This window comes from Nerophis ophidion, linkage group LG24 (assembly GCF_033978795.1).
Source record: "Nerophis ophidion isolate RoL-2023_Sa linkage group LG24, RoL_Noph_v1.0, whole genome shotgun sequence".
NCBI lineage: Eukaryota > Metazoa > Chordata > Actinopteri > Syngnathiformes > Syngnathidae > Nerophis > Nerophis ophidion.
In genome coordinates this window covers 35,587,329-35,603,455 of record NC_084634.1, presented here as the reverse complement: position 1 = coordinate 35,603,455, position 16,127 = coordinate 35,587,329, and the positions used below count along the sequence as shown (strand labels likewise).

Below are 16,127 nucleotides of genomic sequence, written 5' to 3'. Positions count from 1 at the left end.
TTTGGAAATGACATGAATGTTTGTGCCACTGCTTAATAACTGTTTAATAAATACACTTTTGGTCATTTGACTTAGTTGTGACTTCCCTCTCTGCATGAAAATTTTAAAGTAGCATATATTATTGCAGTTTGAATAAGAATGTTTTAATGTAGACAGATAGAATCATCATACTGCTGTGATTTTATGTGTCAAGTGTTCATTCAAGGCTAAGGCAAAATATGGAGATATATATTTAGTATCGCAATATGGCCTAAAAATATTGAGATATTAAAAAAAAGGCCATATCGCCCAGCCCTAGTGTGGCGTATATTTTTTGTGGATGCATGTGTGTGTGTGTAAGCCTGCAGTGTGTCTCTGTTCCGCGGCCTAGATGTTATGCAGCCGATAGTCGGTTTAAAGTCAACAACAACAGCTGTGTGTGTCCATGAGAGACAAGCGTGTCCATGCTGGCTGCTCTCAAATCTACTTTTTGCATTTCATTTGGAGAGCAGTGCAAAAGGAGGCAACAAAAAAGTTAAGACAAGACAAAGAAGCAAGCAGGAGAGATAAGGGAGAGGAAAGGGCCAGTGAGAAAAAAAATAAATAAATAAACTCCACTGGTGCGGACAGACATGTTTTTGTGGAGGAAATGTGCACTTTTTTAAAATACTCGTCGTTCATTCATTCTTTAGAGTGGCATTTTCTGACAGTTTGAGGGTCATTGAATGTGTGAGACCATTGTAAACGTTGCTTTGGCGCGGTTATTAGTTTTATTAAAGGGGAACATTATCAGCAGACCTAAGTAAGCGTCAATATATACCTTGATGGTGCAGAAAGAAGACCATATGTTTTTTTAACCGATTTCCGAACTCTAAATGGGTGAATTTTGGCGAGTTAAACGCCTTTCTGTTTATCGCTCTTTTTGCCATGACGTCAGAATGTGACGTCTCCGAGGTAATACAGCCGCCATTTTCATTTTCAACACATTACAAACACCGGGTCTCAGCTCTGTTAGTTTCCGTTTTTTCGACTATTTTTTGGAACCTTGGAGACATCATGCCTCGTCGGTGTGTAACAACACTAACAGGGAGGGATTCAAGTTGCACCACTGGCCCGAAGATGCGAAAGTGTCTGCCGCCAGACCGCCATTGAATGTGCGGGAGTGTCTCCACATTTTACCGGCGGTGACAGACATGGCACAGAGATGTATGGATAACCTGCAGATGCATTTGCAACGATAAATTCAACGAAATTACAAAGGTGAGTTTTGTTGATGTTGACTTATGTGCTAATCAGACATATTTGGTCGCAGCGTGACCGCCAGCTAATCGATGCTAACGTGCTACGCTAATCGATGCTAACATGCTACGCTAATCGACGCTAACATGTTATTTACCGGCGGTGCTAAAGCAGACATGGCACAGAGATGTATGGATACCCTGCAGATGCATTTGCAACGATAAATTCAACGAAATCACAAAGGTGAGTTTTGTTGATGTTGACTTATGTGCTAATCAGACATATTTGGTTGCGGCGTGACTGCCAGCTAATCAATGCTAACGTGCTACGCTAATCGATGCTAACATGCTACGCCAATCGACGCTAACATGCTATTTACCGGCGGTGCTAAAGCAGACATGGCACAGAGATGTATGGATAACCTGCAGATGCATTTGCAACGATAAAGTCAACGAAATTACAAAGGTGAGTTTTGTTGATGTTGACTTATGTGCTAATCAATGCTAACATGCTACTCTAATCGATGCTAACATGCTATGCTAATCGACGCTAACATGCTATTTACCGGCGGTGCTAAAGCAGACATGGCACAGAGATGTATGGATAACCTGCAGATGCATTTGCAACGATAAAGTCAACAAAATTACAAAGGTGAGTTTTGTTGATGTTGACTTATGTGCTAATCAGACATATTTGGTCGCGGCGTGACCGCCAGCTAATCGATGCTAACGTGCTATGCTAATCGATGCTAACATGCTACGCTAATCGACGCTAACATGCTATTTACCGGCGGTGCTAAAGCAGACATAGCACAGAGATGTATGGATAACCTGCAGATGCATTTGCAACGATAAAGTCAACAAATTCACAAAGGTGAGTTTTGTTGATGTTGACTGCCAGCTAATCAATGCTAACATGCTATGCTAATCGATGCTAACATGCTATTTACCAGCGGTGCTAAAGCAGACATGGCACAGAGATGTATGGATAACCTGCAGATGCATTTGCAACGATAAAGTCAACGAAATTACAAAGGTGAGTTTTGTTGATGTTGACTTATGTACTAATCAGACATATTTGGTCGCGGCGTGACTGCCAGCTAATCGATGCAAACATGCTATGCTAATCGATGCTAATATGCTACGCTAATCGACGCTAACACGCTATTTACCAGCTGTGCTAAAGCAGACATGGCACAGAGATGTATGGATAACCTGCAGATGCATTTGCAACGATAAAGTCAACAAATTCACAAAGGTGAGTTTTGTTGATGTTGACTGCCAGCTAATCAATGCTAACATGCTATGCTAATCGATGCTAACATGCTATTTACCGGCGGTGCTAAAGCAGACATGGCACAGAGATGTATGGATAACCTGCAGATGCATTTGCAACGATAAAGTCAACAAATTCACAAGGGTGAGTTTTGTTGATGTTGACTGCCAGCGAATCGATGCTAACATGCTATGCTAATCGATGCTAACATGCTATTTACCGGCGGTGCTAAAGCAGACATGGCACAGAGATGTATGGATAACCTGCAGATGCATTTGCAACGATAAAGTCAACAAATTCACAAGGGTGAGTTTTGTTGATGTTGACTGCCAGCTAATCAATGCTAACATGCTATGCTAATCGATGCTAACATGCTATTTACCGGCGGTGCTAAAGCAGACATGGCACAGAGATGTATGGATAACCTGCAGATGCATTTGCAACGATAAAGTCAACAAATTCACAAAGGTGAGTTTTGTTGATGTTGACTGCCAGCTAATCAATGCTAACATGCTATGCTAATCGACGCTAACATGCTATTTACCGGCGGTGCTAAAGCAGACATGGCACAGAGATGTATGGAAAACCTGCAGATGCATTTGCAACGATAAATTCAACGGAATTACAAAGGTGAGTTTTGTTGATGTTGACTTATGTGCTAATCAGACATATTTGGTCGCGGCGTGACCGCCAGCTAATCGATGCTAACGTGCTACGCTAATCGATGCTAACATGCTACGCTAATCGACGCTAACATGCTATTTACCGGCACAGAGATGTATGGATAACCTGCAGATGCATTTGCAACGATAAAGTCAACAAATTCACAAAGGTGAGTTTTGTTGATGTTGACTGCCAGCTAATCAATGCTAACATGCTATGCTAATCGACGCTAACATGCTATTTACCGGCGGTGCTAAAGCAGACATGGCACAGAGATGTATGGAAAACCTGCAGATGCATTTGCAACGATAAATTCAACGGAATTACAAAGGTGAGTTTTGTTGATGTTGACTTGATAGCAAGATGGCGGCGCCCGGACGGGCTGCGACACTGCGGTGCTCTTGCTAAAGATGGAACATTTGGCGGAAATGCCGGACAGTTCTGCAGACTTCATGGCTGGCTCGCATCGTGGTCACTCCGTGATCACGTACGACCGCCAGACACTTCTGGATATGGACATATCGGGCCGTTTTGGACTGATAGACGCGGGCGTGCTAAACATGCTAATTAGCATGGGGATACGTCGGCGGCTACATCCAGCGGCCTGTGAAGCAGCGGAGTCTAGTAGCAGCGGGGGCCGTCTACGGAGCAGACGCCAGCGGTGTGATCGGAAACGCGGATGCCGAGCGGGGCTAAAAACAAAGCAGAAGGCTAATCCCCACAGAACACCTCTTTCCTCCACCCTGAAGACGGATTTAAATAAAGGATGCGAGACTACTGGTCTGGGTAAGGAGTCAGTTAAATTAGAACAAGTTTTTTCTGCTTTGAGTGTTTCAGAGTTGGACATGTGTTTTACTGAGGTGGCTAACTATGATGCGTGCAGTTTATCAAAGCAACAAACAATCGGAAAATCCCCGTTACTGAGGAGGCTAACCATGATGCGTGCAGTTTATCAAAGCAACAATCAAACAATCGGAACATTCCCGTCGTATCAATTCCTAGATATGGTCGTAATTATACTGAATGCACTGGGCATAATAAACACAACATTATTAATATTGCTACTACGGATAATTTGATCAAAAATTCCCTAAAACAGCCCACTACCTATAATATAGGTTTTTTTAAACATAAGATCATTGTCTCCCAAAACGTTGTTAGTTAATGATATCATCAGAGACAACAATCTTAACGTCATCGGTCTCAGTGAAACCTGGCTTAAACCAAACGACTTTTTTGCGCTAAATGAGGCATGTCCTCCTAACTTTACACATGCGCATATTGCCCGTCCGCTTAAAAGGGGTGGGGGGGTCGCACTAATATACAACGAAAACTTTAACCTTAGTCCTAACATAAATAATAAATATAAATCGTTTGAGGTGCTTACTATGAGGTCTGTCACACCGCTGCCTCTACACCTGGCTGTTATCTACCGCCCCCCAGGGCCCTGTTCGGACTTTATCAATGAATTCTCAGAGTTCGTTGCTGATCTAGTGACACACGCCGATAATATAATCATAATGGGGGACTTTAATATCCATATGAATACCCCATCGGACCCACCGTGCGTAGCGCTCCAGACTATAATTGATAGCTGTGGTCTCACACAAATAATAAATGAACCCACGCATCGCAACGGTAATACGATAGACCTAGTGCTTGTCAGGGGTATCACCGCTTCCAAAGTTACGATACTCCCGTATACTAAAGTATTGTCCGATCATTACCTTATAAAATTCGAGGTTCAGACGCATGTTCGTCAAACTAATAATAATAATAACTGCTATAGCAGCCGCAACATTAATACGGCCACAACGACAACTCTTGCTGACCTACTGCCCTCGGTAATGGCACCATTCCCAAAGTATGTGGGCTCTATTGATAACCTCACTAACAACTTTAACGACGCCCTGCGCGAAACCATTGATAACATAGCACCGCTAAAGTTAAAAAAGGCTCCAAAAAAGCGCACCCCGTGGTTTACAGAAGAAACTAGAGCTCAGAAATTATTATGCAGAAAGCTGGAACGCAAATGGCGCACGACTAAACTTGAGGTGCACCATCAAGCATTTAGTGATGGTTTAATAACTTATAAACGCATGCTTACCTTAGCTAAAGCTAATTATTACTCAAATCTCATCCACCGTAATAAAAACGATCCTAAATTTTTGTTTAGTACGGTAGCATCGCTAACCCAACAAGGGACTCCTTCCAGTAGCTCAACCCACTCAGCTGATGACTTTATGCAATTCTTTAGTAAGAAAATTGAAGTCATTAGAAAGGAGATTAAAGACAATGCGTCCCAGCTACAACGGGGTTCTATTAACACTGACACGATTGTATATACGGCGGATACTGCCCTCCAAAATAGTTTCTCTCGTTTTGAGGAAATAACATTAGAGGAATTGTTACAACGTGTAAATGGAATAAAACAAACAACATGTTTACTTGACCCTCTTCCTGGGAAACTGATCAAGGAGCTCTTTGTATTATTAGGTCCATCAGTGCTAAATATTATAAACTTATCACTTTCCTCGGGCACTGTTCCCCTAGCATTCAAAAAAGCGGTTATTCATCCTCTTCTTAAAAGACCTAACCTCGATCCTGACCTCATGGTAAACTACCGACCGGTGTCTCACCTTCCCTTTATTTCAAAAATCCTCGAAAAAATTGTTGCGGAGCAGTTAAATGAACACTTAGCGTCTAACAATCTATGTGAAACCTTTCAATCCGGTTTCAGGGCAAATCACTCGACGGAGACAGCCCTCGCAAAAATGACTAATGATCTATTGCTAACGATGGATTCTGATGCGTCATCTATGTTGCTGCTCCTCGATCTTAGCGCTGCTTTCGATACCGTCGATCATAATATTTTATTAGAACGTATCAAAACACGAATTGGTATGTCGGACTTAGCCCTGTCTTGGTTTAACTCTTATCTTACTGATAGGATGCAGTGTGTCTCCCATAACAATGTGACCTCGGACTACGTTAAGGTAACGTGTGGAGTTCCCCAGGGTTCGGTCCTTGGCCCTGCACTCTTCAGCATCTACATGCTGCCGCTAGGTGACATCATACGCAAATACGGTGTTAGCTTTCACTGTTATGCTGATGACACCCAACTCTACATGCCCCTAAAGCTGACCAACACGCCGGATTGTAGTCAGCTGGAAGCGTGTCTTAATGAAATTAAACAATGGATGTCCGCTAACTTTTTGCAACTTAACGCCAAAAAAACGGAAATGCTGATTATCGGTCCTGCTAGACACCGAACTCTATTTAATAATACAACTATAACATTTGACAACCAAACAATTAAACAAGGCGACACGGTAAAAAATCTGGGTATTATCTTCGACCCAACTCTCTCCTTTGAGGCACACATTAAAAGTGTTACTAAAACGGCCTTCTTTCATCTCCGTAATATCGCTAAGATTCGCTCCATTCTGTCCACTAAAGACGCTGAGATCATTATCCATGCGTTTGTTACGTCTCGCCTCGATTACTGTAACGTATTATTTTCGGGTCTCCCCATGTCTAGCATTAAAAGATTACAGTTGGTACAAAATGCGGCTGCTAGACTTTTGACAAGAACAAGAAAGTTTGATCACATTACGCCTGTACTGGCTCACCTGCACTGGCTTCCTGTGCACTTAAGATGTGACTTTAAGGTTTTACTACTTACATATAAAATACTACACGGTCTAGCTCCATCCTATCTTGCCGATTGTATTGTACCATATGTCCCGGCAAGAAATCTGCGTTCAAAGGACTCCGGCTTGTTAGTGATTCCCAAAGCCCAAAAAAAGTCTGCGGGCTATAGAGCGTTTTCCGTTCGGGCTCCAGTACTCTGGAATGCCCTCCCGGTAACAGTTCGAGATGCCACCTCAGTAGAAGCATTTAAGTCTCACCTTAAAACTCATTTGTATACTCTAGCCTTTAAATAGACTCCCTTTTTAGACCAGTTGATCTGCTGTTTCTTTTCTTTTTCTTCTATGTCCCACTCTCCCCTGTGGAGGGGGTCCGGTCCGATCCGGTGGCCATGTGCTGCTTGCCTGTTTATCGGCTGGGGACATCTCTGCGCTGCTGATCCGCCTCGACATCTCTGCGCTGCTGATCCGCCTCCGCTTGGGATGGTTTCCTGCTGGCTCCGCTGTGAACGGGACTCTCGCTGCTGAGTTGGACCCGCTTTGGACTGGACTCTCGCGACTGTGTTGTATCCATTGTGGATTAAACTTTCACAGTATCATGTTAGACCCGCTCGACATCCATTGCTTTCCTCCTCTCTAAGGTTCTCATAATCATTATTGTCACAGACGTCCCACTGGATCATTATTGTCACCGATGTCCCACTGGGTGTGAGTTTTCCTTGCCCTTATGTGGGCCTACCGAGGATGTCGTGGTGGTTTGTGCAGCCCTTTGAGACACTAGTGATTTAGGGCTATATAAGTAAACATTGATTGATTGATTGATTGACTTATGTGCTAATCAGACATATTTGGTCGCGGCGTGACTGCCAGCTAATCGATGCTAACATGCTACGCTAATCGACGCTAACATGCTATTTACCGGCGGTGCTAAAGCAGACATGGCATAGGATGACAGGGGATGCAAAACAATAACAGTGCAATACGTTTTCATAACATGGTCACTACTGCCTACTTTCTCTTGTTGTATTCTTATTTTACTGTTATATTTTTATTCCCATTGTAAGGGAATAAGCGGTAGAAAATGGATGGATGGATTGTGACTTTTTATTTTTTATTCTTACTGTAATATTTCTCTATTTTGTTTCCATTTAAACCCCCATTATTTACTTTTTACTTTTATTAAATTGATCTCAACTCTGTACACTGCTGCGCGAATTTTAATTTTCCTGAAGGAACTCTCCTGAAGGAATCAATAAAGTAAGCCACCAAAGTCATTTTGATAGTAGGCTAACACAGCTAATATAGACACTTACATCATGTGTGGCCTTCATTATAACACTTATATAAGGCTTTTAAAGTCATTTTGATAGTAGGCTAACACAGCTAGCTAATATAGACACTTAAATCATGTGTTGCCTTCATTATAACACTTATACAAGGCTTTTAAAGTCATTTTGATGGTAGGTTAACACAGCTAATATAGACACTTACACCATGTGTTGCCTTCATTATAGCACTTATATAAGGCTTTTAAAGTCATTTCGATAGTAGGCTAATATAACTAATATAGACACTTACATCATGTGTTGCCTTCATTTAACACTTATATAAGGCTTTTAAATTCATCTTGATAGTAGGCTAATATAGATACTTTCACCACGTGTTGCCTTCATTATAGCACTTATATAAGGCTTTTAAATCGTTTTGATAGTAGGCTAAAATAGACACTTACACCATGTGTTGCCTTCATTATAGCACTTATATAAGGCTTTTAAAGTCATTTCGATAGTAGGCTAATATAACTAATATAGACACTTACATCATGTGTTGCCTTCATTTAACACTTATATAAGGCTTTTAAATTCATCTTGATAGTAGGCTAATATAGATACTTTCACCATGTGTTGCCTTCATCATAGCACTTATATAAGGCTTTTAAAGTCATTTCGATAGTAGGCTAATATAACTAATATAGACACTTACATCATGTGTTGCCTTCATTTAACACTTATATAAGGCTTTTAAATTCATCTTGATAGTAGGCTAATATAGATACTTTCACCACGTGTTGCCTTCATTATAGCACTTATATAAGGCTTTTAAATCGTTTTGATAGTAGGCTAAAATAGACACTTACACCATGTGTTGCCTTCATTATAGCACTTATATAAGGCTTTTAAATCGTTTTGATAGTAGGCTAAAATAGACACACCATGTGTTGCCTTCATTATAGCACTTATATAAGGCTTTGAAATCGTTTTGATAGTAGGCTAAAATAGACACTTACACCATGTGTTGCCTTTATTATAGCACCTATATAAGGCTTTTAAAGTAATTTCGATAGTAGGCTAGTACAGCTAATATAGACACTTACATCATGTATTGCCTTCATAATAACACATATATAAGTCTTTTATTTTGTGCGGCTCCAGACCGATTACTTTTTTGTATTTGTAGTCCACTATGGCTCTTTCGACATGTTGGGTTGCCGACCCCTGTACTAACACATGACCAACAGCAGCCGGTTAGAAAGTCTTCCCTTTGAACCCTGACCGTCAGTCCACTCCAAGAGCACACAAAAAACTGACACAGATGTTACCAAAAAAAAAAAAAAAAATCCACCCTCCCAGACAACAACAAAAAAAAACCTTTTGTGTTGTGCAGGCGGACGGGAAAGGGGTTATCGTTATCCCAAATGCAGGACGTGACCACAACTTCCTGCGTGGGAAGCTGCACTGCACAATAGTTAGTTAGCAGTTGCGGATGTGCATTGCTTAAAAATGATGCCGGGTGGCATACGGTACCTGGGGCGTTATTTCTGTTGCAAAAGAGACAAACAAGGCAGGGTATGAGGAAAACATTGTCTTAAAGCAGAGGTCTTTAGTGCTGCCCGAGTGGCTCCCTGGAGCATTTTTAAGTCTGATAGTTTATATATCAATGATGAAATATTAACTTTGCAACACATGCCAATACGGCCTTTTTAGTTTACTAAATTACAATTTTAAATTTCCCGCGGAGTTTCTTGTTGAAAACGTCGCAGAATGATGACGTTATTGGTTGGAGGGGACATTTTAGCCCAGCACCACTTACGGCTAAAAGTCGTCTCTTTTCCTCGCATAATTACACAGCAATTTGGACATCTGTGTTGCTGAATATTTTGCAATTTGTTCAAGTAATAATGGAGACGTCAAAGAAGAATGCTGTTGGTGGAAAGCGGTGGATTGCGGCTGCCTTTAGCAACCGAAACACAGCCGGTGTTTCTTTGTTTGTTGTGAAGCTTTAACACAGAGCGGTCAAGCGAACACGTTTCTCTACGTCAACCAGCAAGATTTTGGATGGTAAAGTTGTGATATTAAGTCGGCTCTTACCCGGAGACTTCAGTGGATTACGCGACCTCCTCCCGCAGCTCAAAAAGGCAGCTGTGATCTTGGCTCCTCGGCTTCTCTCAGAGACACTGGCGTTCACCGCAGCCATCCGACTTTCAGGTATGACTTTACAATCTCACTAAAACACTATTAAAACAATAAGCAGATAAGGGATCTTCCAGAATTATCCTAGTAAATGTGTCTAATTACATCTGAAACTCTCACACTGCCGCCGCCTTTTCTTTTTTTCTTTTTTTTGTGCTTCACTATAACTTTCCTCATCCACAAATCTTTCATTCTCGCTCAGATTAATGGGGAAATTAGCTCTTGCTGCTGGAGGCTATGATTATAAACAATGTTCAGATGTGAGGAGCCCTACAACCCGTGACATCACGCGCACATCGTCTGCTACTTCCGGTACAGGCAAGGCTTTTTTATTAGCGACCAAAAGTTGCTAACTTTAGCATCGATGTTCTCTACTAAACCCTTTCAGCTAAAATATGGCGAAATGATCAAGTATGACACATAGAATGGAGCTGCTATCCCCGTTTAAATAAGAACATCTCATTTCAGTAGGCCTTTAAAGGCGCCGTATTTTTATCGGCTTTGATTGTGCTTAGGGATGGTAAACAAGACTTACTCAGGGCATAGAATAGAATAGACTTTATTGGGATTATATTTGCATATAATGAGATTAAGTACTCCAATTTAAAGTGCGGTAGTGGGATTAAAGGCCTACAGAAATTAGATGTTCTTATTTAAACGGGGATAGCAGGTCCATTCTATGTGTCGTACTTGATCATTTCGCCATATTGCCATATTTTTGCTGAAAGGATTTAGTAGAGAACATCCACGATAAATTTAGCAATTTTTGGTCGCTAATAAAAAAGCCTCGCCTGTTCCGGAAGTAGCAGACGATGTGCGCGTGATGTCACGGGTTGTGGAGCTCCTCACGTCCTCACATTGTTTACAATCATGGCCACCAGCAGCGACAGCGATTCAGACCGAGAAAACGACAACTTCCCCATTAATTTGAGCGGGGATGAAAGATTCGTGGATGAGGAAAGTGAGAGTGAAGGAGTAGAAAAAAAAAAACTAGACGGCAGAGCGATTCAGATGTTATTAGACAAATTTACTAGGATAATTCTGGAAAATCCCTTATCTGCTTATTGTGTTACTAGTGTTTTAGTGAAAGTCGGAGGGGTGTGGCCACGAGTGTGGTGACCGCCAGTGTCTCTGAGGGAAGCCACGTTTCTCGACGAGGCGAAGCGAAGGTGGCCGTTGGGGCCGGGCTGAGATTTTTTCTTTTCCCTCCTCCACGGTGGAAGCATCCGACGGTCAGGGGCGGCCGGTGGGAGGAGGCAAGAGAGTACGCAGCTGCCTCTTCGACAGGTGCACGAAGAACAACGCAAGCTCTCCGTTCATGCCTACGGTAAGAGTCGACTTATTACCACCATTTTCTCACCGGTTGACATGTGGTAGGGAACCATGTTAGCTTGACCGCTCTGTTCCACAGTAAAGCTTCACCGTCATCTTTCGGGAATGTAAGCAATGAAACACCGGTTTTGTTTGTGTTGCTAAAGGCGGCCGCAATCCACCGCTTCCCACCTACATCTTTCTTCTTTGACGTCTCCATTATTAATTGAACAAATTGCAAAAGATTCAGCAAGACAGATATTCAGAAAACTGTGTAATTATGCGATTAAAGCAGACGACTTATCGGGGCTGGAACAAAATGTCCGCTGCAATCCGTAGCGTCATCATACGCGTCATCCCTACCGCGACGTTTTCAACAGGATACTTCGCGGGAAATTTAAAATTGCAATTTAATCAACTAAAAAGGCCGTATTGGCATGTGTTGAAATGTTAATATTTCATCATTGATATATAAACTATCAGACTGTGTGGTGGGTAGTAGTGGCTTTCAGTAGGCCTTTGAATTCACCGCTTCCCACCTACAGCTTTCTTCTTTGACGTCTCCATTGTTCATTGGACAAATTGCAAAAGATTCAGCAACACAGATGTCCAGAACACTGTGGAATTTTGCGATAAAAACAGACGACTTAATAGCTGGGAACGAGGCTGGAACAAAACGTCCTCTACAATGCGTGACGTCATGCGCACACGTCATCATACCGAGACGATTCAGCAGGATATTTCGGCGCAAAATTTTTAAATTGTAATTTAGTAAACTAAACCGGCCGTATTGGCATGTGTTGCAATGTTAATATTTCATCATTGATATATAAACTATCAGACTGCGTGGTCGGTAGTAGTGGCTTTCAGTAGGCCTTTGAATTCACCGCTTCCCACCTACAGCTTTCTTCTTTGATGTCTCCATTGTTCATTGAACAAATTGCAAAAGATTCAGCAACACAGATGTCCAGAACACTGTGGAATTTTGCGATGAAAACAGACGACTTAATAGCTGGGAACGGAGCTGGAACAAAATGTGTGGCTTTCAGTAGGCCTTTGAATTCTGAGTTAATGATTTTTTGCGGAAAAAAAAAAATAAGTTTCTCAGTTTGAAAATTAAATATCTTGTCTTTGCAGTCTATTCAATTGAATATAAGTTGAAAAGGATTTAAAAATCATTGTATTCTGTTTTTATTAAGTTAAGGTGCGGTAGTCGGATTAAATATAGGATAAAAATAAATAACACAAGAAGTAATAAATATTAAGCTAAGAATTTAAATAAATTGACTACTATCCAATAAAAAATAATGAGCAATCCTGTACAACAGGGGTGTCAAACTCAAATAACGAAGCCGCGGGCCGAGGTTGAACAAATGAATCCCTTAATAGGGACCCAAACAAGTTTTGCATTGAATATTGACCAAGCAAGGCTTATATAACCTTATAGTGACATGCAAAATCCAGTTTTAAATAATAACAATAAAAAAATATCAATGGCGTATCAAATAAAATAAAAATACAAATTGAATGCTTCTTTTCGGCGGCGGGTGTATATTGTAGCGTCCCGGAAGAGTTAGTGATGCAAAGAGTTCTGGGTATTTCTTCAGTTGTGTTTATGTTGTGTTACGGTGCGGATGTTCTCCCGAAATGTCTTTGTCATTCCTGTTTGCTGTGGGTTCACAGTGTGGCGTATATTTGCAACAGTGTTTTTTTTTTCTGGGTTGTACTTGTATAGCGCTTTTCTACCTTCAAGGTACTCAAAGCGCTTTGACACTACTTCCACATTTACCCATTCACACACACATTCACACACTGATGGAGGGAGCTGCCATGCAAGGCGCCAACCAGCACCCATCAGGAGCAAGGGTGAAGTGTCTTGCTCAGGACACAACGGACGTGACGAGGTTGGTACTAGGTGGGAATTGAACCGGGGACCCTCGGGTTGCGCACGGTCACTCTCCCCACTCCGCCACGCCGTCCCTTTTTACTGCTGTGATTATATGTATCAAGTGTTCATTCAAGGCTAAGGCAAAAATATCGAGATATATATCGTGTATCGTGACATGGCCTAAAAATATCGAGATATTAACAAAAGGCCATATCGGCCAGCCCTAAATGCTAAAGTTGTTCATACGGCCACCCTCAGCGTGACCTGTATGGCTGTTGACCAAAGTATGCCTTGCATTCACTCGTGTGTGTGTGTGTATGAACCGCCGCTAGACTTTTGACAAGAACAAGAAAGTTTGATCACATTACGCCTGTACTGGCTTCCTGTGCACTTAAGATGTGACTTTAAGGTTTTACTACTTACGTATAAAATACTTCACGGTCTAGCTCCATCCTATCTTGCCGATTGTATTGTACCATATGTCCCGGCAAGAAATCTGCGTTCAAAGGACTCCGGCTTATTAGTGATTCCCAAAGCCCAAAAAAAGTCTGCGGGCTATAGAGCTTTTTCATTTCGGGCTCCAGTACCCTGGAATGCCCTCCCGGTAACAGTTCGAGATGCTACCTCAGTAGAAGCATTTAAGTCTCACCTTAAAACTCATTTGTATACTCTAGCCTTTAAATAGACTCCCTTTTTAGACCAGTTGATCTGCCGTTTCTTTTCTTTTTCTTCTATGTCCCACTCTCCCTTGTGGAAGGCGTCCGGTCCGATCCGGTGGCCATGTACTGCTTGCCTGTGTATGGGCTGGGGACATCTCTGCGCTGCTGATCCGCCTCCGCTTGGGATGGTTTCCTGCTGGCTCCGCTGTGAACGGGACTCTCGCTGCTGTGTTGGATCCGCTTTGGACTGGACTCTCGCGACTGTGTTGGATCCATTATGGATTGAACTTTCACAGTATCATGTTAGACCCGCTCGACATCCATTGCTTTCCTCCTCTCCAAGGTTCTCATAGTCATCATTGTCACCGACGTCCCACTGGGTGTGAGTTTTCCTCGCCCTTATGCGGGCCTACCGAGGATGTCGAGGTGGTTTGTGCAGCCCTTTGAGACACTAGTGATTTAGGGCTATATAAGTAAACATTGATTGATTGATATTATGTGAGTGGGCCTGCACGCTGTTTGTATGGAGGAAAAGCGGACGTGGCGACATGTAGAGAACGCCAAAGGCCGTGCTTTTACGGCCCGCCCCCAATATTATTGTCAGGGTGGAAATCGGGAGGGGCACGGAACTTCGGGAGTCTCCCGGGTAAAATCGGGAGGGTTGACGAGTATGAGGATTAGTGGTGAATGCGGTTTTACAGCCAGCTGTAATGTTCATTTGATATCGCCTCAAGGGCCAAATGAAATTACACGGCGGGCCACATTTGGCCCGCGGGCCAGAGTTTGACACCCATGCTGTACAATATACAGAACAAGGTCCAACATATTATGGTATTTTAGGACATGTCTTATTTGTTTTGAATTCCAGATTAAATACAGAGAAATTGAATTGATTGACAAGTTGAAAAACTTATTGGGGTGTTACCATTTAGTGGTCAATTGTACGGAATATGTACTGTAATAAAAGTTTCAATCAATCAATCAAACTCCTATAATTTAAAAAAAATACAGATTCTAAAACTAATAACTTTTAGTAGTAGTAAAGCGGGAAAACTGACCGTCTAACATAAAATAAAATTATAAAATGGTGTTTTTACGAAGCGTCAAAGATCACGTGATTGTCAAACTTGCCGCCATGGCTCCAATGACGTCATCACCTGTTATCGCCATTATGTATCATTCTTCGACTCAAGACCAAAAAACACAACAAAAAAAAAAACTTACCAACAGCGTTTCCAAGTTTAACACCGACTCCGGGTTCCTCATGAGCGCCTCCAGCTTCTCCAGCCGGCTCTCCAGCCTGCTCTCCGCCCCGAGCATGTTTGATATTCCTTCTTAAATGTCAGAAAGAATCAAAAAGGAGACACCGGAAGTGGTGTTGTTTGCTAAAAGTCTACTCGCACCTGGCAGGACGCCTCATGACGCCGCTGTCCAGTTAGTCCGCTGGACTCATATTTAAACACACTTTTTATACAAAAAAAAAAGAATCCAAAAAAAAAAAGGGAAGAAGGGAAGAGTGGCTGATATTCCAACCGGAATAGTCGGTAGTAGGTCGGTCTCCGCGCTCAGGTGCGCGCGGTCTAGTCGCAGGTGAAGCTCGGCAAACTGATCCCAGAACAGCCTGTTCAACACCACAGTTGTCTGCCGCTGCCAGGCGTGACATCACACTTCCGGCGTGGACTACCAAAATAAAGCTGCGCTACGTTTCACCCTTTTTTTTTTAACTGGACCTAAAACTCATATATATACATATATATGTGTGTGTGTGATTTTACAGTGTTTATTAGTGGTTAATATTTTTTTTACAATTGTATGTTTTTTGTAGTTTTATAGCGCTTTACTACTTTTTACACGTGTATATAGTTTTTTTTTTTTTGTGGTAATTTATTCTAAAATATTTATGTAATTTTAGAGTGCCTAACTTCTTTTTACATTTGTTTGTAGTTTTTTTTTGGTAATTTATTTTTCAAATATTTATGTAATTTTAGAGTGC

At 41.9% G+C, this 16,127-nt stretch overlaps 1 protein-coding gene across 4 annotated transcripts in view; it reads right to left on the bottom strand.

The window, feature by feature from the left end:
• LOC133542353 (rho-associated protein kinase 2-like) overlaps positions 1–15,768 on the bottom strand; it is a 164,359-nt gene extending 148,591 nt beyond the window's left edge. For 2 of the 4 annotated variants that reach the window (XR_009804135.1, XM_061886406.1), the window contains exon 1: positions 15,359–15,768. Coding sequence is in view for 3 of the 4 variants with exons in the window: in XM_061886406.1 (XP_061742390.1) it covers positions 15,359–15,454 (96 nt within the window). In the remaining variant the exon portion in view is untranslated. The remainder of the gene's footprint in view (positions 1–15,358) is intronic. The other 2 variants (XM_061886407.1, XM_061886408.1) reach the window with 2 other exon arrangements.
• Positions 15,769–16,127: the final 359 nt, after the last annotated feature.